Source organism: Hippocampus comes, unplaced genomic scaffold, assembly GCF_001891065.2.
Source record: "Hippocampus comes isolate QL1 unplaced genomic scaffold, H_comes_QL1_v1.1 scaffold186, whole genome shotgun sequence".
Classification (NCBI taxonomy): Eukaryota; Metazoa; Chordata; class Actinopteri; order Syngnathiformes; family Syngnathidae; genus Hippocampus; species Hippocampus comes.
The window spans coordinates 982079-1003504 of NW_017806236.1; the positions used below are offsets into that span (position 1 = coordinate 982079).

The 21426-nt window shown below is 41.5% G+C and overlaps 4 protein-coding genes across 6 annotated transcripts; 3 read left to right on the forward strand and 1 right to left on the reverse strand.

Annotated features, from left to right (window-relative positions):
- The first annotated feature begins 370 nt into the window (after positions 1 to 370).
- nop10 (NOP10 ribonucleoprotein homolog (yeast)) lies at positions 371 to 1476 on the forward strand. Its single transcript, XM_019857086.1, has 2 exons — positions 371 to 549; positions 1081 to 1476. Exons 1-2 carry the CDS (start codon positions 496 to 498, stop codon positions 1219 to 1221), a joined length of 195 nt encoding a protein of 64 aa, XP_019712645.1. The 5' UTR covers positions 371 to 495; the 3' UTR covers positions 1222 to 1476.
- Positions 1477 to 1928: 452 nt separating this feature from the next.
- On the forward strand, positions 1929 to 6899 carry sqor (sulfide quinone oxidoreductase). The gene is made up of 10 exons (XM_019857107.1): positions 1929 to 2059; positions 2466 to 2649; positions 2727 to 2897; positions 3000 to 3053; positions 3119 to 3313; positions 3390 to 3599; positions 4070 to 4253; positions 4524 to 4591; positions 4721 to 4899; positions 4971 to 6899. Coding segments are annotated over exons 1-10 (1305 nt in total). The 5' UTR covers positions 1929 to 2057; the 3' UTR covers positions 5029 to 6899.
- A 309-nt stretch (positions 6900 to 7208) lies between these two features.
- On the forward strand, positions 7209 to 13665 carry ctdspl2a (CTD (carboxy-terminal domain, RNA polymerase II, polypeptide A) small phosphatase like 2a). The gene is made up of 13 exons (XM_019857106.1): positions 7209 to 7740; positions 8904 to 9115; positions 9551 to 9686; positions 9787 to 9933; positions 10065 to 10292; positions 10645 to 10741; positions 11105 to 11216; positions 11332 to 11418; positions 11518 to 11580; positions 11684 to 11763; positions 11896 to 12022; positions 12324 to 12419; positions 12714 to 13665. The coding sequence occupies exons 2-13, from the start codon at positions 8927 to 8929 to the stop codon at positions 12777 to 12779; spliced, it is 1428 nt and encodes a 475-aa protein (XP_019712665.1). The 5' UTR covers positions 7209 to 7740; positions 8904 to 8926; the 3' UTR covers positions 12780 to 13665.
- Positions 13666 to 15967: 2302 nt separating this feature from the next.
- Positions 15968 to 21048, reverse strand: parp16 (poly (ADP-ribose) polymerase family, member 16). 3 transcript variants are annotated; one of them, XM_019857109.1, is made up of 7 exons: positions 20954 to 21048; positions 19907 to 20103; positions 18858 to 18995; positions 18567 to 18773; positions 17235 to 17406; positions 16999 to 17143; positions 15968 to 16740 (listed from the first exon to the last, which is right to left on the reverse strand). In XM_019857109.1, the coding sequence occupies exons 2-7, from the start codon at positions 20093 to 20095 to the stop codon at positions 16605 to 16607; spliced, it is 987 nt and encodes a 328-aa protein (XP_019712668.1). In that variant the 5' UTR covers positions 20096 to 20103; positions 20954 to 21048; the 3' UTR covers positions 15968 to 16604. The 3 variants fall into 3 exon arrangements, with proteins under 3 accessions (XP_019712668.1, XP_019712669.1, XP_019712667.1); XM_019857110.1 differs by having other exon boundaries at positions 17248 to 17406; positions 20862 to 20954; XM_019857108.1 differs by having other exon boundaries at positions 20862 to 20954.
- Between the last annotated feature and the right edge of the window lie 378 nt (positions 21049 to 21426).

Genomic DNA, 21426 nt, shown 5'->3' on the forward strand with positions numbered 1-21426 from the left:
AGTTGGGTTTACACGAATGTCTCTTTAAATTTGAATACAGCCATATCCCCAGTTATAAAAGTATGTGCATTCTTATGTAAACACATTATTTCAGATGTTTACCTAACATTCTGAAAATATTTCTCTCTTTTCAATCGAGTTGTACATGTTATTTAAAGGTGTGTTTTTCATGGTCTATCTTGCGCTCAATTTTCAACATCACGTCAAAAAATTTGCATTTGAAAAGGGGAGTGTAGGCTTTTTCTATCCAGTGTAAAACAACATTGTACAACAGAGAAAACGTTAAATAAAACATTGAGAATTCCTCAGAGGAACTTTCGTGAGGCAGAGGCGCAAGAAACTCACATTCCCAGAATGCTTAGCGTCTACAGGCTTTAAACCGGATATCCGCCTTTTTATCCCATTTTCTCACAAACGTGGTGTGGTTTGCACCTTACGGACGAACTAGTTGCATTTTGTTGTTGCGTTTTTCTGTGTCTTTTCCTGACTGTCGACATGTTCCTGCATTATTACCAAGACGAGAATGGAGACAGAGTCTACACTTTGGAGGTAGTGCTATGTTGTTTTTCCGTCATATTATTAGCGTGGTAGCATTTTCCAGTCAAACCCGCTTTGAGCCTGCCTACGATAGCACTACAGTAGTTGTGGTACATCAAACAGAGCTTTGTCAAATATTTTGGCTACCTCAGTCACATTGAAGTCAACCGTTCGGAACTTCTCAATATGATGCGTCACAGCACGACAGTTCTGTGAACTACACCCACAATGATGACCATTGAGCAAAAGTCTTACAGGGGTCATAATTGGATGATCTGTGTAATCATATTAAAGCAGAAAAACAAAATACTGTGATAAGCAAAGATGTGTTTTAACCTCTTCAAGTTTAAATCCGAATATTTGCTCCATTAAATTGTTTTAAATTACCCTCAACATTTTCTTTTTATTTGGTAGAATTTTTCCTGGCTGGAAAGTGGTCGTTAGATTTGTGGTCTAATTAAATCCAATAAGAATATGGAAATGTGTGTGTGTGTGTGTGTGTGTGTATTAAACTAGTAAATTTTCCCCATCCCCTATTGATAGAAAGTGGCACCTAACGGGCGGCCCACCAGCTCGGCCCACCCAGCCCGCTTCTCTCCAGATGACAAGTACTCACGACACCGGGTGACCCTGAAGAAACGATTTGGACTTCTGCTCACCCAACAGCCTCGACCTGTTCTCTGAATGAAATCCCACCAAAATTTGGAGGGATGCCTGGAATGCATGAAAGAGAAGGAAACATATGAGATCGCAACATGCCAGGACTTGTCCAGAATTCCTCTCCTAAAAGTGTGTTGTGTGATGTTCACATTGCAATGCTTTTTTGCAATGATTGTTTTTTTTTTTTTTTTTTAAATACATTTGGTTTTGGGTTAAACCTATCCAGTAAACATGTAGAGATAAGAGCACCTGTAATAAACATGATACAACAAAAATCTACCGGGTGGTTATTAACAGGCTTAGTTATTTGCCTCAGCTGTGTAAACAGCCTCTGTTCAAACAATGTTAAACAATGTTCTAGATGGATAAAAACAGTACTTTAAATATTTTTTTCCATCCCTTGGGGGGAAATTGTCACAGACAACAGCAATATTTAAACAAACACTCCTGTTAGAATAGTACAGACAAAAAGAGCAGTATTGAGGACAGATTAAAAGATGTTGAATTCAAATCTGAAGAAAAAAAAAAGAAAAATCTCTTGCCTGTTTTTAAACAATTTTTACTATTCGACATTCTGGTATCACATGGAAGACGAGTAATTTTTGTCTGATTTATATTTTTGCACTGGAACATAAGGACCCAGTCGCAAGTCAGGTTGTCAGCATTTCCCACCGTTGATGTGCTGGCATCGCATCTCATTGGTCAACAGCTTCAAGGGGCGTGACCCTGCTGCGCGTCAATCAGTGGAGTGTGTTGAAAGTTCATTTCGAAACTCGCTCTTCTTTAGCTCGACCAGATAAGCTCTATATACACATTTTCCACCAACTGAGCGTAGCAGAAGGCACCTGTCGTAAGTGTCAATGTAAGTATGATACAAGCTTTTTTTTAGTTGACCTCCAATGTGTGAAAACGTACACTGCGTGTTTGCCGTTATAAGTGCTACTGCGCTTTTACCCGATGTTGACGTAAACAACAGGAGGCGGCAAACACTATGTTAAAATGTGATCGTTATTTTTTTAAATGTTATGTCTTGAATGATGCTGCCATCCGCGCCTGTCACATTCGTTGACGCGTGGCTAATTTCTAGCAAGAACAATGAGGAGTTGCATTTTGTGGACCAAAATGCAGTTGCGTGTAAGGCTCATCCTTAGTGACATTGCCCTTGTCTTCCTTGGCATAGGATGGCCGAGGAGTTGCATTTTGTGGACCAAAATGCAGTTGTATAAGGCTCAATCTTTGTGACATTGCCCTTGTCTTCCTTGGCATAGGATGGCTGCTTTGTGTCGTTCTGTGGGTTTTTGCGCCGCTCATCTACACACAACCAGTCGTTCCTCTGCCAAACAGCATTACAAAATGTTGGTGCTAGGTGGAGGAAGTGGAGGAATTGCAATGAGTGCACGCATGAAGAGGATGTTGGGAGCTGAAAACGTGGCTGTAGTGGAGCCCAGTGAGGCAAGCATACCTCATGACGCAAAAGATTCATTCTTGTGACTTGTGCACCGTGATCCAAATGCTATTTGACTCTTCAGATGCACTACTATCAGCCTCTGTGGACTCTGGTTGGTGCGGGTGCTAAAACTGTTGCTTCATCAGGAAGGCCCACATCAAGCATTATACCATCTGGTGTCAGACTGGTGAAATCTAAAGTTGAGGAAATAAACCCGGATACAAACACCGTCCGCACTGATGACGGAACTGAGGTATGTTTGCCTTATTCGACTTGACCGTATGTGTTTAAGGCTATAAAGACGTTACCGTACAACTGTTATATTTAATGATGTGACCTTCGCTCCCAATTTCAGATGTCGTATGATTATCTGATTGTGGCTCTTGGTTTGCAGCTTCACTTTGAGAAGGTGAGGATGTGCGTTATTTCTTTAGCTTTTAGCAGCATCTCACCCACCTTGTTTTCATCCTCTAGATTAAAGGGCTTCCTGAGGGATTTGAGCATCCAAAAATCGGATCCAACTATTCTGTTGAAACTGTGGACAAAACTTGGGCAGCTTTACAGGCCTTCAAAGAAGGCAACGCTGTGTTCTCCTTCCCAAACACGCCAGTTAAATGTGCTGGAGCGCCACAGAAGATAATGTACCTCTCAGATGCTTTCCTCAGAAAAGTATGGGAATTTTGCACATTACTAAAATGCTATCACTGTTTCCCAAGATTAATATTTCATGTGTTTTTTTGTGAAGACAGGAAAGAGGGCAAAGGCCAATATCATTTACAACACATCGCTTCCTGTAATTTTTGGGGTGAAGAAATATGCTGACTCACTTTGGGACATCGTGAAGCAACGTGATATCAAAGTCAACCTGAGGCAGAACCTGATTGAAGTGCGTGCGGATAAACAAGAAGCTGTTTTTGAGAATCTTGACAAACCGGGCGAGATTACAGTCTTTCAGGTAACTCTTTTCAATGCAGCAGTGCCACAATTCACTTTATTTTACACATTTGTAAGCAGAGTGGATTAATTTTTAAACTTAAATGCCATTGAGGCAGCATGGCATTTATAACGTCTCCCTCACAGTTCTGAGATTCAGTTTTCGTGCAATTTGTGACAAGGCCCAACCCTAACATTCAAATGTAGTTAACCATTGTGAAAACAATAAAACACTCAGTCTTAACTTCAAAGGAGTTTGGCAACAAACGTTGCCTTCTCTTTGTGACGACAGGTAGGTTTTGGCAACTTCTGGTGTAAATTCTTCTCTTAACCAGCGCGCTTGAGGACACTTTGTCTTTGCTAGTCCACCCTTTTGGTTTGACAGTTGGAATTTACAGTTCTTAAGTGGAATGCTACTTCATAAAAACAACAAGAAGGGACGTTTCAACCAAAACCCCAGTACCTTATTAACAATTTTTTTTTCTATTTTAGTACGATATGCTTCATGTCACCCCACCCATGGGACCCAACTCTGTGATAAAAGGCAGCCTGCTGGCTGATGAGGCTGGCTGGTTGGATGTCGACAAGGAAAACCTTCAACACAAGAGGTACCCAAACGTGTTCGGGATTGGAGACTGTACAAACTTGCCGACTTCAAAGACGGCTGCTGCTGTCGGTAAGTCAAGATTTGGTGTGATATGTGCCAGCACCGTGCTGCTGGCTCACAGTCATGTTTGTTGATTTTTGGAAAAGTGATTACAGTGTAATTTGTTCACATAGTGTTAAAACAGAGTTCACACTGAACAACTGAGCTTGACAACACAAAAATTACTCGAGACAGGTTTTATCATAGCTTCCTGCTTACATGCATTTAAGAAATGGCTTGACTGTGATATTTCCATCGACGCGCCACGAATGGAAGTCAACATCTGTTTTCTCATTTCAGCCGCACAGTCTGCAGTTCTGAACAGAACCATCAAAAAGATATTGAAAAACGAAAAACCAGATAAAAAGGTAATGAATTACACCGTGTGATTACATCATTTTAGGATGTGGATGGGCTCTACGCAACCAGAGTTAGCGTTACAATAAATGTTGTTTTCAACATATATGGTATATATTCACCTTGCTCTCTCGGTATAGTACGATGGCTACACATCATGTCCACTGGTGACAAGCTACAACACGGTCGTTCTGGCCGAGTTTGACTACAACGGTCAACCACTGGAAACATTCCCCATCAACCAAGCCAAGGAAAGGAGGCTCATGTACCACATGAAAGCTGATGTGATGCCGCATCTCTACTGGCATGGGCTCCTCAGGTATGTTCTTACATCACCAGATAACACGAGCTGCTTCCAATTATATATCTGTAATGTTGTGTCCGATTCAGGGGCCTATGGGGCGGACCAGAACCATTCAGGAAACTCCTGCATCTTGGAATGAAATGATTGCGGACGATGAATCATCAGTGGGCATATTTGAAAAGCCGCTTTTCCTGAACAGGATATATGTAAGCTTGACCTTTTATATGAGCAAAGAATAAAATGGCGTTTCTTGTTTGTATTCAGCTTCTCTTAAAGAGAGCGTGGTATGCTAAATGAATAAAAGAATTCCCTCACCAAAGGAGTTCACTTGCTAAGCATCCGCTGCTTTGTTTAAAGCCAAAACAAATATATTGGCGAGAGGACTCGCGTACCACAGCATTAGGTACACTTGTATAATCTAATCGGCCGCTTCCTGCTTCCTTTACAGTAAGATAATAAATGTGATTGACACAAGCATCGATTCAGTAATTAAGGAATACTGTACAATAGTAAACAATAACGTTGAATTTTGTTAAATTATTACTCATCTGACATGGTTGTAGCAAGAATCAAATGACATACAATGCATTTCAAGTTTCTTTAATTTTATTGCTATTAATGTGACAATTAGTTCTGTTCACTGGATCCCCCCCACCCCTCTCCCCCAATGATCCTTTTGCCACCTATGTAAACTTCATTATAATTCTTTCTCATTGTCATCAGTTGAAATGGCTTTTGTTGCACTATACAACCAGCTCTCAGTAAGGCTTTTGGTCTGAAATTGGCTGTGGGACAATAAATTTTTTTCACAGTTTAACTCGCAATGTGAGGATTTTTCCAAGTTGTGTAATTGTACGCTGACGCCAAAAATTGGTCATTTTTGCTTAATCACAGTCGGTCTTCCTTGTATGTCGCAATGTGTATTCAGTCATTTCTACAGTATGTTAACGAAAGCTAAAAGTCTGCCATTGTTTTTAGTCTGCTCTGAAATAATGCAGTTTCAGAAACCGATTTAAAGGTGACATTTTTGTTGGAGTCTAAACAAATGAGAAATATTTTCAAATTGCCTTCTGGAAAAAATAACGGTGATCACCTGTCATTCACAGTACTAACACCTAAAAGAGGCAGACGAGCATTCACTTCTTTCATGCCCGTGGGCTGTGTAGGTGGCTGCAAAAGATACTTGTACCTTTAAGTTAAGAGTAGAGGAACATCTGGTGTATAAAATGAAATGCTATTCTGGAAGGACTTTGGTCTTTGAAACCGGAGGATTACAGTTGAAGTCTCACTGTGGACAAATGCAGAATGGCAACTTGTTGAAGCGATACAAGTCTTCCTGTCCTCTTTGGATGTGTCGTTGAGCAAGGTGACTCAGCTCAGCTATCACAGTAATCTTCGTGCACACTTTTCACTCTGACATCTCTTTATGCACGCCGACACATGTGTGATTTGGATCTTTGTTAGTTTTGCAACACATGTAGAGAGCAGTCTGGGAATTGTATTTCCCCTTGAGGGATTATAGTAGCTAAAATAACACATTAAAATGGTTTCTGATTTTATATATCATGTTGATTATTGTTTTTAAAACCCTAGTGCGAAAGCAAAAAGTCAAGTATCTCCATATTCAGGACCAAAACAAGAGCAATGTGTGCCAAGGTGACCTTCATAAGTTGATTGTGACATGGAGCAGAAAGTGGAGTTGACAATCACAAATCACACAAAAAATGGAAAACAAGGACGTTCAAGATGACGAGTGTTGTTCTTAATATTTTCATGTTCTCCTTTGCCACCAATTTTAACTAGGAAGTACCGTACATAGTACAATGCAGGCAGACAACATGGGCTGTCAATTGTAAATGTGCTAAAAGTGCTGCTAAAAAATTGACAACGGGCTGGATTTTGCCCCACGGCCAATAGTTTGGACACCACTGACAAATTAGAGTATTACTTGGTTCAAACCACTGTTCCACAAGCGATATAAGAGGTGTCATATTGGGATAATTTTGTAAAAAAAATAGACAATGTGGATGTGCTTTTTTTTTCTCTTTAATATATTGCGTAGTAATCCAATCGGGACTCGGCAACAGCAGATCCAAATATGATCCGGTCATACCAATTTACACTAAACAATTAAAGAAAATTGAAACAAGAACAGTGAAAATGTGTGTTGGGCTTAAATAAGATTGCTGTTTTCCTGTGAGTGGACCCCCCCCCCCCCCGCGCCCCCAGTAGTCGCGGTAGAGGGACGGGAATAGCGAAAATCTGCGTCAATTGAAATGCATTGGAGGTGAAAAGTAGCGCCCCCCCCCCAAAAAATATTCTGAAAATTTAATACGCTTTCAGTATGTCTTTTCCACGAAAATTTGGGTTTGCTCTGCTCCCCTCAACAAAAGAAATATGAAAAAAATATTGGGGGGAGGAATCAGTGGATAGGTGAAGCTGGGTGTGCCACTGTGCCTCGTTTCGTTCAGATTAGTCTTTTATTTTGGTGGTACGTATTTCTTCCTTTCGATTTTTCCTCGTGTTTTTGTAACTGCTGTCTAAAGCTGACACTGGTGGAAGCCGTGTTCCTGAGTGTGCTCGAGGACATCTTCCCTGTGGACTCACGCCACGTTGGTTCGTTCGCGCGCGCGACTGTCGCATTCTCGCGCGTACTCGCGCATGTTTGTGATGAGGAGGAGGCGGGAAATGGCGTCTGCAGACATGGCCGATCTGTGACTACAAACTACCGACAGCGACAGACGCCACTGGGCAAGAGCAAGCACTCCGACCTCAGGCGGGGGCTGTCAGGCAGATTCCCGGCCGCAGAGCTGAAAACGCCGCGGGACATTTTTGGAAGGGCTTCGTCCATTTTCTGTGAGTACAAGGACGGCGTCAACATGTGTAAGCGGAGTAGTGTTTGTCCCCGCCAGCTTAGCTTGCGTGCTAGCAAGATGCTAGCCAGCAAAGGGGGCGTAGTCTAATGGCTGAAAATAGTCGTGGAAGGAAACAAAACAACGCCAGAGCGTTGCGTTGAGAAATCTCGCTGATTTGACTGCCAATTCAAGGAGCTTGTAAAAAGCATGGTTGAAAGTGCTCCGTTATTCAAAATGTCATAGTTTGTCTCGCGGTTTGTTAGCCTTGAAGCTAACCGTGGCTAAACGTTAGCGACGGAACTGACCGAAGGGACCTGGCAACGTTGACATATTGACGGACGAACATTGAAAACAAGTCGGGTATTGTCGCGGTCCCGTCCACGCTCCACTGGCGTTAATTGTACGCGTCAAGTTAAGACAGCGGCGGGGCTAACGTAAACCATCGCTGACGTCTCTGGTGTCCAAATGTTTTATGGTGTAGGTATTTGGCGGTGCTGTTAAAAGCACATTTAAGAAGACGTTAGGCCAGGTGGTCGCAACTTAAAGTGACCACACTTAACACTAGGCACAATTCGCATATCGATTAACAGAATTGATCCTCCAAGTTTAGTGGTGGAGACACGAGGGAGGAACATGAGGCAGTGTTGACATCGGCTGCGTCGCAATGGGATCAGACGAGTTGTCCTAAGTGATGCGAAGAGAACACTAAAGTCATTCTGTCCCAAGCGTTTTTTTTCATAATTAAACTTATACTTCATTAAATATGAGAAATAAGACGAACATGTGTTTCCATAAAAACACCTGGGTTATAATACGGATTTTCATAATATTTTTAAATTCAGTTTTTACTTAAATAAAACAGTTGTTAGAGCCTTTTTGTAATCTTTTTTTTGGGGGGGCGGGGGTGCTCCATGTCCATAGGTATGCAAAGTGTTTCAAAAAAAAAAGATTCACTTGAAATAACCGAGTAGTGTCATACACATGCAAAATTAAATGGGTTTTTGTTTTGTGCACCTCAAAAACCTTCGCAATTTTAAACACAATAGCAAACTTTGTTTAATTAATATACAGTATACATGAAAATGTTAGTCAAAACAGCACACTCTTCTAAGGCAATGTTTTCCCCCCCAAACTGTAAGTAAAACTTTCAACACCTCTTGTCAGATCCTTCTATGTGATGCTGGAGCATGATGCGGCTGAGAGCGCGTAAAGCTCCTCAGCAGCCCACCTTAGGCCGTCGAGCCCCAACGTCCCAGGTGAAAAGGAAACGCTGTGCAGTGGAGGCGCACCCACTGAGAGCCCGAGGCAGAATGCCGAAGAATGAAACGGGCCTCTTGTCTACCATCAAGAAGTTTATCCGGGGTGACCCTGTCAAGGTAAGCTTCACGATACACACAACTGATTTGTAATGATGCTTTCAGATATTATACTGATTAGTAATGTCTTCTGAACCCTGTAGAGAATGAGTAATAACTAGTCATGCTTATTTAATGTTTTATTTCTTCATAATCGTGTTCTATACATTCTTTCATTTTAGTCACGTACAAATAAATAAAAGGTAAACGTAAATTAGTTTTTGGGCTGGAACGAATTGATGACATTTCCATTCATTCCAATGGGAAATGTTATCTCGGTTTACAAGTCTTTCTGGTGACACACAGGGTCACGGAACAAATTCAAATCATAACCCAAGGTTCCACATTTTTTTCAATATGCCACAGCTCTAAAGTGTTGCAGAAGCTTGAACATTGAACTTGAATGAATCGAAAAAGGGTTTGTCTCATTGTGCTCCTGTTTTTAATCCTTGGTAGGTGGAGCCAGATATTCCTGCCAAGAGGAGTCGCATTGATTGCAGCGATAAAAGCGATCTCATCACTTCAGTACCACAAACACGAGGCCTTGCCAACAAAACCGTCTCTCGAGTTTGCCGAAAAAGTCCAAGTAAAGGTACATCATCATCACATTTAACCTCTCCATTAATTCTGCCATCAAGCAATACTTGGTAACTCTGTTCCCCCCTGTTGAATATTTTTTTTTCTTGATTTAGATCCAATAACATGCAGCAGCAAACCGCTAAAACCAAATGGCAAACTAGAAGCTTCAGTTGAGGCGGCGAGCAGTCCTCCACACACCACCCTCCTCGGAACTATCCTCTCTCCCGTTTTCAACTTTTTCTCACCCGCGACCAAAATTGGTAAAACCACACACAAGTCCTTGAATTACGTGCTTGCATAATTTTTCACTTGAGTGGGCACTGTTTGTAAGGAAACATTAAAAAGTGCATTTTCCGCAAGGTCTGAAAAATTTTTGGTGTCCTTTATTTAGCTACGCCTGGTTCAGACTCTCCAGGCCAAGCCATGGAGGCAGAGGAGATAATGAAGCAACTTGACATCGAGCAGGCCAAGGAAATGCCCAGCAGCACGCTCACGTCCTCCGAGGGCATCGCCGCTTGTCACGGCAGCCCGCCGTTGCCGCAGAGGCTCCAAATGAGCGCCGACTCCACCGTGGAGGATGGCGAGATTGTGACTGAAAGCGACATGCCCTCGTTAACAGGTACCACCAACTTGGACTCACTGAGGCACTCTCACGTCAAGGCATGTAATTCACTACTCGGGAACCGTGCATGATTTGTCAGTTCTCCAGGTGAACTGGAAATGCTTAATTTATGTGCTTCAACAACCAATTACCTGGCTGGATATTTTAATCGGCTAATATTCTTAAAAAGCTGTGTGTGTTGGGGGGGGGGGGAGTTGAATAAATTAACACACTACAACATAAAACATTTAAACATTCCACCTCCCCGAAATGTTTTCATCATCTCTTGTACATTTAAACCTCTTCACCTTTACATGTCGTCTTCATACAGGTAACACTACATCACGTCTATCTTTTCTGCCTCCAACAGCTCCTCCTGGTTGTTTGCCAGATGGCAGCTATCCACACTCGATACCCTCCGCCCCCGCAGAGCCGTCGTACGAGGAAGACTGGGAAGTGTTTGACCCGTAAGTGTGCACGCACACACTGGCACGCGCATAATTAATGAGCTGTTAAGCAAAATAGCAGATCAATATCAAAGTGGAGCTCCCCGGGCGAAGTGGAGAGATGTTATACTTGTAAATCACATGAGGAGAGAATGATTGCTGCATTAAAAAAATTCTATACTGTATACAAAATAAAATAAAATAACATACCAACCACAAGATGGCAGCAAATCCAATTTACAGAGTACATGTTAAGATTCAACTGAATTTGTCACCTAATTATCTTACTCAAGTACACATGTCAACAGCAAAGTAGACTCCATTGGCTATTGCTGGTAGTAGCTGCATCAGTTGCGAAGCAGAAATATACTTTATGTTTTGCAGGTACTTCTTCATCAAGCACGTGCCACCATTGACAGAAGAGCAGCTGACACGCAAACCAGCACTACCTTTGAAGACACGCAGCACGCCCGAGTTTTCTCTCGTCCTCGATTTGGTAAATAGACCTCAAGAGCAAAAGAGCCTCTTTTGCTCTTGGGGTCCTCTTAGAAGGAGAGTGGATGAGTTTTTGATCAGGTTTTCATTGTGTACTTTTTTTTTTTTTTTCCCAGGATGAAACTTTGGTTCACTGCAGTTTGAACGAACTGGAAGATGCCGCGCTGACGTTCCCTGTGCTCTTTCAGGATGTAATATACCAGGTAAGAACTCTAGACTGGTCATGTGTGGACATAATATTCCTTGTTGTTGTTAGTAAGTGTTCTCCTTGTTTTTTTTTTTTTTTTTTTTTTTTAACATAGGTACTTTTGCGATTAAGGCCATTTTTCCGGGAGTTTCTCGAGCGCATGTCTCAAATGTATGAGGTAAGTTTTTTTCGTTTTTTTTTTTTTTTTCTTTTTTCACACCACACAGCAGGACACTTGCTTCACTCAAGTTGCTCTTGTTTGAATTCTCGCATTATTTCAGATTATTCTCTTCACGGCGTCCAAGAAAGTGTACGCCGACAAGTTGCTCAACATCCTTGATCCCAAAAAGCAGCTGGTCAGGTCAGTGAAGAATCCCCGCCCCGAAATATTTGTGGACAAAAGTATTGAGAAGTAAAATTTTAAATTTAGAGATGGTGGGGGCAAAAGAGTCAAAAGGTGTGTGCCTTCCTAATTTTTCTCAATTGTTTTTAGACACCGTCTGTTTCGTGAGCACTGTGTGTGTGTCCAAGGAAATTATATAAAAGACCTCAACATTTTGGGACGAGATCTTTCCAAGACGATAATAATTGACAACTCACCTCAAGCCTTCGCCTATCAGGTAACAACTGGGACTCCTCAATTGTATGTCAGTGAATGTGCTGTTCGTCCTGAAGCAAGGTGCGAAATCAGTGTCAGTAAAAGTCAAAATGAAATAAAAACTACGAATGAAAAATCCACTCACCAAGCAAATAACCCTATCAGATGTCGGTTATAATAGGAAATGATTTGATTCACCGCCATTTGTAATTTTTATATAAACATTCTATTATAGATGGAAGATGTTTAAAGTCCCTGTAAAGTGAAATTAAATGCTTCTCAAAGCGTATTGTTACCAACCTTTTTTTTTTTTTTGTCATCAGCTCTCCAATGGGATCCCAATCGAGAGCTGGTTCGTGGATAGAAATGACAGCGAGCTTCTCAAGTTGGTTCCTTTCCTCGAGAAGCTGGTGGAGCTGGTAAGAGTTGCCGCTCAGCATCGTGTACAGTGAACCCCACTTTTTTCGCGGTATTGCTTTGGCGCCATGTGGTGGCCGATAATTTGAAGGGAAATGAGCCAGACAAAAGTAGTTCTTTGCCGCCATCATGTGGCATATAAAGGTAATTACAAATTCTTGTGGGCGGGTGTCATTCTGGAGTTTGGCACCAGGGCTCAGACCCAATCCTCAGATAATCGTGGGGGTTCACTGGACATGATTCCACCCCACCCCTCCCCCTCCCCTTCCATTGACGTCATGTTGATTTTGTGTCAGAACGACGACGTCCGACCGCACATCAGAGAGCGGTTTCGCTTGCACGACCTCTTGCCTTCAGACTGAGCAGCTGGCGTCCGCAACAACGGGAAACCCCGTCCCCTCCCCTCCACAAGGAAGGATGTATTCAATGGATTTCTCGATAAACTCCATATTGACATTATTGAGTTTTCTTTTAAAAAAAAAAAGAAAGAAAGAAAAGGATGCAAAAAAATAAGAGTGAAATGGATGTTTTTATCCAGAGACACTAATATTGTGACTGATATGCTTGCTGCAGCAGGCTAGCTTCTATGGAGGTGTTTTGTCTGCCATTTTGGATCGACAAAACTGAATGTGTTTGTGTTCGGCCAGTCAGACTTGTATTATAGTTACTATTTTCTTGTATATACATGTACAGATTGTTTTTGGGTTTTTTTTCCCTTCAAGGTTTTTAAGTCTTATGTTGAGATTTTAGTTTGGATACTTTTTTTTTTTTTTTAAAGAAAATGATTATATTAGTGTATTATGTTTGCAGTATGCCTGCTTTACTTCTGTGATGCTTTACTCCATTACATGCAGTTGTCTGTTTAAAAGGTGCAGTTAAAAAAAAGTTCTTAATGTTTTAAGGTTCCGTAATGTAAGATAGACTAGACTCTTAAATGAATACAAAGCCATAATGGCCACTCCCTCATTTTGGAGATTTGTATTTGCCACCTTGTTCGACAAAGGGCTTTGACATCCAGCCCATTTGTAAGCTGATTCCACACCCGTCAGATTTCTAAACAGGTGAACTAACGCCTCAGTTTGAGGAGGGGGAAAAAAAAAAGACTTAACACCAGCCATTGCTTTGGATTCCTGTTTTCTGGGACATCTGTTGGCGTTACAAACAAGTTTTATTGACTCTTGAATGATCAATCATGTTGTATTCAGTGTTATTCAATGGTTTTCCATGAAAATAAATATGTTTTTATAGGACTCTGTATCTGCATACATGTACAGGTAGATGACACACTGCGTTTGTGATTTGCACATCTGCCTCACGGTTCTGAGGTTCCAGATTCAAATGTCAGCTTCAGCGACGCTTGCTTTTTTTTGTTGTTTTTCTAACACATTCACTCCGCACTCGGATGTTTTTAGCGTGTCTGCTGAATGTGCTGAACCCACATCACCCCCAAATGTAACTAAAAAATAGTTTCTTATCCCTACATATTTGAGCCGTGAAAATATATCCACTTAAAGCCTATGTGGGCTGGAATATATCCCAAATGGGTTGTCGTCTCGTAGGGCTTTGCACACCGCCACAATGAGGCACTCTAAAACAGCCACACCAGCCCGAAGCCCTATTCACACCCGTGCTGTCCAGTTGGTTTATTTCTGACCTTTTTACTCACTCTCTCTGACATAAGTGCACTCCCAGCCGACAATGAGGCACTCTAAAGCGGCCATGAAAATGCATTTCTAGTGCCTGCATTGCTAGCTAGCTAACTGCATGTTGCAATTGGATTCTGATGTTCACAAAAGTTTCCCTATTCATTATTTACTTTTCAATGAGTGAATAATGCATGTCTGAGGAATGTGAGAGTCAGTGGCAATTTTGAAGGTAATTTTGTGCCCCCTTGTGGACTCACCCTCTTCCAAAAGGTGTGTTTGTGTGTGTGTGTGTGATTATAAACATGAAGAGAAAAGATCAAAACTATCAGGTGCGCAATTTTAAGAAAAAAAGACAAGGAGGAGAACGCCTCCATGCTAGCAAAATACCATTTACAACATATCTTCCATTTCCAAAGATCACAAACATCAGCTGAATACATTTTATTTTCATTACATATCATTCGTAGTGTATTAAAGGATTGGATTACAATAGCCTCTGGCTGTAAGTTTTCAGTACAAGTTGGAAATTACAACATAATACAGGCATCCTTGCAAGCCGATTTAGGAGAAAGCTCTTATGCATTCGCCAACCAATCGTTACAATCAATCCAAGTCTTTGATCAACAGTAGAATACAAAATCCGCACCGTAATAAAAAAATCTAAAACAAACTCTGAAAATTATTCAAGGTTGTAGGCAGCGAGCAACTTTTTGAGTCTGTAACTCCCCTTTTGATACCCTTGACATTTCACTCTATAACAGGGGTCTCCAACTGCGGGCCTGGAGGGCTACTGTCCTGCCTGTTTTCCGGCTCTCCCGCCTGCAACACATCTGATTTAGACGATCAGCTCATCAGCCAGCTCTGAAGCAGTATTAGAACGATCCTGATTATTTAAATCAGGTGTGTTGCTCTTGGGAGAGCTGGAAAACAGTCAGGACAGTAGCCCTCCAGGCCCAGCGTTGGAGACCCCTGCACAAAGGTGTCCAATCTTTTTCCTCCGAGGATGACATAAAAGAAATAGAAAAGTGACACTTTTTCTACTTTTTAAATACAGTAAAGCCAATCCAGCAATTATACATTGTTCATATATACCAGGGGTGTCAAACTCATTTTTGTCACGGGCCACATTGTAGTTACGGTTTGCCTTGGGGGGGCCGTTATGAATTTTGGAAAACCATATCAATGTTTAATTCCCTCTACATATTATACATACAGTGCACAACAAACTGATGAATAACTATTTTTAAAATCAGAAGTCAAGTATAATGACTGTTATTGTGGATTGCATATGACAATTTGAAATTTTGTTTCAGACTTTAGCAAGCATCATGGAACTTGACATGCTTGATTTGCTTTCGCGGGCCACATAAAATGATGTGGCGGGACAGATCTGGCCCCCGGGCCTTGACTTTGACACCTGTGATACATACTGTAATGATTACCGTACGTATATAATGTAGCTATTTACGCAAACAGTTCATTGACGTACTGTACTCTTTTTCGGCTATTTTATTTTTCTGACAACTCAACTTTTACTTGCGCCAATTGAAAATATCTATCAGTACTTTCTTAGTCAGAATAGCCTTTGCAGGTGTAACAGCGTTAACGTCAACAGAAAAAAGGAGCAGCAGCAACATGGATGGGGTTCGGGGAGCATTAACGACAACGCAAAAGAGGAGCATGATAGCCCCATCCATGCCCTAAAGAAAATCCAACTACTGTATGATTCTTTGTAAGCCTAAAAAAAAACCCCAAGTGAATAAAGACATACAGGTAAGATGTATTAGCGCAATTGCTGAAATTAATTTATCGTTCAGCCAAGCTAGCTAGCAATCAAATTAGCTATAGGACTGATAGTAAGACTATTATTTCATGTCAATTTTTGACTATGTACTTCTTCGACCTTTTTTTTCCACAAGTATCTACTTTTATTTAAGGAGAGTGAGAGTACCTTTGCTTTTGCTTTTTGGTAATTATAGTTGAACCTCAAAGGTCGGCACACCGGAATAGCAACAATCTTGTGGTTTGTTCAGATTTCGAAACACTTTTTTCCCCATAGGAACTAACAGAAAGCGGTCATGCGTTCCAAGATCAAACTTTCATAAAAGGACAAGTTGCACTTTAACATTCTCAACTCTCATACAAGTGTAAAGGTAACCACTTTATTAAAAAAAAAAAAAAAAAAAAAACCATAATAAATTGTGTCCTCCAACACTTAACTTGCCCTCGTGACTTACACTGCAGGGATATTTTTCAAAAAAATGTTGCCCACAACCCCAGGGGAATTCGACTTCAAAAGTTCCACTGTATTTCTATTAGAATGTGAAGAAGTACTGAAAAAGAAATAAAATCAGGATGCTACATGTTCTCATCTGAAGTTCCTTTTTAACTTGTGTAGTGACACACCTTACTGCCTTTTTTTGCTGATGATGACAATGGGGAAACAAACAGAATCAAAACGTGCAGTCAAGGTGCCGAGGCCTCCGGTCACAGTGAGGAAGGCACAGTGGATGAAGAGCGAGTCAGTATTCGTGCGGTCGGTCAACTGAACCGTCTGTTCCAAAAGGACGTGAACGTGTTGGAGTTGAACGTGCCGATAAATATGAGCAGCAGAAGGTAGAGACTCATCATGACAGCAAAGTGGTGTCTGAGGAACCATGAGGTGTTGCGAGAACGTCTGTGATTCAGAAACAAAGCAACAGACAATAGTGATCATGCCACATGAAGCAGATTGAAATAAACATGATCGTAAATATTGGAACTTTGTTTTTCTGTGGCGGCAATGTACCTCTGTGGTTTACAGTCGTGTGCAATTCCAGTTATGTTTCTAATATGTAGCGCATGTCATATTGCAAAGTCAGATCATGAACATATTATAAACATCTCAGTGTACACTTTTTATATTATTTGTAACCTTTGGCATGGAGCTTCCTACCTGGCCGTGTGTCTCCTCTGAGAGTAAACCAGCAGGTACTTGACACGTAAAAGCTGATTGTTTGTGACCACAAAGTACTTTTCCGGCACGTCCCCTCCTTCGCTGTTTTTGGCCCTCGAGCGCTGACGGTCGACAATTTCAGAGTCTGACACAGGTGAGACGAGCGTGCGAGGTTATGAAGCTTCACGCTGGACTTTGCAACTCGGCATTTGCGGCACGATGCGACGCCGACACACCTTTTCGCTTCACCTGGCACTTGACGTCCGGGTGATCGATGACTTCGCACAAGGCGATGCAGCTGAGCATCGGACCCAGGAGGCTTTCCTGCCAACCGCTGCTGTGGGGACTGTAGAGCACAGCCAAGCTGAGGTCACTGGTGAGGTAGGTCCCTTCCCCAAACACGGAGTTCTGCGTGCGACATACAAAACGCAAACAAACTTCAGCTGGAGTTGACGGTTAAAGATGATCAATTTCTAAACAAAACAAAAAAAGACTACTGATTCAACCCCTTCACTTGAATAAAAGTTGAGCACAGGTGCTCTGAGACGGGAGCCCAAGCAGTAAATCAGGCCATCGATTAATCGGGCTGACTACAGGGCATCGCACAAAAATCAACATGGATCAGTGTGTACTCAAATTAGTCACGTTTTTTTTCCTACATGGAGATTTTGTCGTTCTGTTACTGTGTGTCTGTACTGCACTCTGGTAGAGTGGAAGTAAGCAGATTTTGTCAAAAAAATAAAAAACCCAAACACATTGTAGTGCTCCAAGGCGTTAACATCCTCACGGAAATAAGCTGTGAGCACTTCAAGAAGCGCATTCAAGTTGTTTTACCTACGTTGAAAAGACCTTATTACAGCGTTTCAAAGTTGTGTTGGTAGCACCGTTCTCAAATTAAAATGAATGTAACTGTTGATTCCCACATCCCATATTTTGAAATATAATACTTATATAAAGCTCAAAAGCTATTGTCCTTATGTTTACAGTGTTATAAATTAAAGCTTATTTTAATTTAGAGGGGCTCTGCTTCTTTTTCTTGAATCATATTTTTTGATATTATGAGACAATGTTATTTCATATATTGGCCAATAAATTCCTTATTGTCCAACATATTTAGATCAGCATTTTTTAAAGATGCCTCCAATATTAACATCCATCTTAATTGGTAAGGATTACTTCAGTGTTTTGAATTTTTATATATATATATTTTTTTTTAGGGGGAAATTTTTTCTTTACAATATGTTCTACCCGACCCACTTGTCTAATTACAGCAGTCAAATTACTATTTGTGTTTGTGGAATATGAATTAATCAGCAAAATCCACCTGTTTTCATCCATCTCAAGGGGTGGTCATTATGTTATAAAATGCTATGAATGAGAAAATAAAAGTTTTCTAATAGCAGAGGGAAATGAAAAGCAATATTTACTGTTATGTTTCACTGTAAATTTTTTTTCTAACCAATGAATCAAATCTTTTTCAAGCGTTGCAAGTGTGACAAGTCTGAGTCAAAACCGACAGCTGACTCACCTCGAGTCAAGTGGAAGTGGAAGCCGAATGCCGCACTGACCTTGTTGAGGTGACAGTGGAGCCCGTTGTGGATGATCGAGTGAAAGTTCTCCAGGCGACTCCCGTGGAAGGCATAGAAGACATCCCGGTCCTCTCTCATCCGTTCAAAGCGCGCGTTCAATTGGTCGCAGTATTCCAGCTCGAACAGGAAGTCCGGCGCAGGAGCAGAAACGCCGTCGCTTTGCGTCAGGGTACAAAGTTTGGCGTACTGGTAGAGTGTGGGAGAACGGATACAACCGAGTAAGTGGGAGAAAAAGCCGTCATGTGTGCATTTGTGGTGAACGGTTTGTACCTCATCCTTCTGTAGTGTCTTGACAGCAAAGCTCTTGGAAGAGAGGATCCAATGCGCAAGGGCCATATGGTGCTCTCCCTCTCCTGGTCGCAACCGTACTAACTCCCTCACACCGGGGAAGGAGTTCACGTCTGCCAACTAGACACACGTAATTTGTTTTCCCTTTCATGGAGAAGATCACGAAAATGAAAATACACTGGCAAAGAACATGGATGGATGGATATCCTCTAGGGCTGATCAATCCTGATCTATCGCAAAATTCAACCGACGGGAGCGGCTCAATTGGAAGTGAAGAGGCTGCCGGTCTAAGGATGGCATCGTGCGGATGTCCAACACTCAGACTCAGACTGTGCTCAACCACAAACTGTTGCGGTTTTGGAGCGTCTCTGCAAGATGGACAAGAACCTGGAGAAACTGGAATCCGTGCTCAAATTTTGACAGAAATCACGGATTTGGCTGATCGACGCCACTAAAGAGACATTAGCCACGGACTCAAGGCTGTCTTGAATTCTTGGGCAGCCTGCTTCCAAAACAACATCTGCTATCTCGACCTTCCCCTGATGAAAGTATGCACGGAAGATAGTCCCCCACCATCACCCCCTCCTTCATACACTCCCTTGTATCACCGCCTTCATTGTTTATGTCTTGTGACCTGTTGTAACTGTCATATGCTTGTGCAGGAGTTTTTTGCCTAACTCAAATTATCCTCAAAATGAGGATAGTTCGAGCGTGTTTTTTTTCCTCCCCCTCTCCCTCCCTTGTGGTTTCTTTCTGACTTCCGGGTTGAGTGTAAAGTGATATATATTTTTTTTTTTTTAACAAACACAAGCAATATATTAACAACTTCACAAAATTCTAACAAGTTCAGCGTAAATATAAGATCACAACAAATGCACGAATCCGTGGCTTTGTCTGCTCAACTTTTCATGTTCCATAACATGCGGACTGTAATACTTAAATGACCGTTTTTAATTGAAAGTCTCTCAGCTGTACATTAAGCTTGTTTTGGGGATGCGGGAGGAAGCCAAAACTAATCGTGTACACCTTACCAGTGCATCAAAATCTTTACTGTCCTTGTGTATATATCGAGGAGGGAAAGGGCGAAGCAAAGAATCCTTCTTGTAGTTTTGGGCAGCAGCAATAAACAGGCTGCAGCGAAGATCGGCCGCCACAGGATCTCTGTGAAGACAGGAGCACACCAGCTCTCGGACCACCTGCGGCGGGAGTGGCGGCTGCATTCCCGGCACTGCGAAGAGAGGCAAACCAATTAGATGTTAACAGAATGGCAAAATGGGATTGAGCCAACATGTAGGTGCTGTTGGACAGAATCTGCTGGTATGGCTGGATGAATGGCAGGAGGAGCTGAATATGAGCAGAGAGGAGTGTTGTCAACGTGCAGCTGGAGGTGAGCGTAAAATGAGGAACTCGGAAGTGGGACTAGAAAATTGAACCATTCTTTCTTTCTGCAGGATATTGGGCTTTCAAGTGAAATTTCAGGATTTATCCAAAACGCACAACTATCTTTCCTGTTCAACTTATTTGACCGTCTCTAAACTTTTGAATGCACATGTTCAATGTTTCAATACCTTAAAACAATTTATTGTGATCTAAACAAGGGCAAAATTCACGTTTCATCCATGAATGCAACACAATTGAAAAGGTCGGTCTATTTGTCAGAAAAACATTGTCCATTTGTTCTTTTCAACACATTTAGTTTGAAAGCTATTTAGTTGACTGTTTGTTAATGCAACACAACAGAGAACAGCTTCCAGCTCTTGATCACATCGCAGTTTTACATCAAACAACACATTCACTTCGTATCCGTGATCACCAGTGCGACGCACTATCTATGGATATGCTCACAGATTTGCAAGAAATCGCTGTCATGAGGTTAAAAGGCGTTAATGGTTGGCTATAGCTTTTAATGCTAACGGCTAATGCTAGCTGTCACAAAAGTGTCAATATGCAAATACACTGACGATGTAAACAACACTATCGACTCACTGTTCAAGATGTATGTCGTTTAATATACTCGGGTGGTACCTAGACCGATTTCCCCTAAAATAGGAAAGTTGATTGTCTTCAAGTGGCCTTACCTCAAGTTCGCTCAACTCATAACAGGCAGCCCAAGACCAGGAAAAGCTGACATTAGCCAATGGCACTGTTGCGTTCATTGACTCCCGGGAAAAATAATACAGAATAGCCTCGAATGAAGCCTGAAATTCAAACTCAAAACTATCCCATCGGTCATTCTGAAAATATAAAAATAAATTATCCCCATTAAGATTTTTGTATTTGACAATCTCATACTTGTGATGTGCGACAACAGCTTTCACCGCGGTCAAAAATAATGAAACATATTGCCGCAGCCCTTTTCGACAACCTTGTAAGACCAGAACTCGGTTAATTTGTCCGGCCAGTTGTAGCTACATTTGATACAGTATACATAAAAGTGAAGCTTGTAGGAAGGAAGCCATGCTTTATTGTATTAAATAACGAATACAAGCATTACATATTTTTTTCCCCGATCATAGATACTTTGAAACAATGCAATTAAAACTAACTGCTT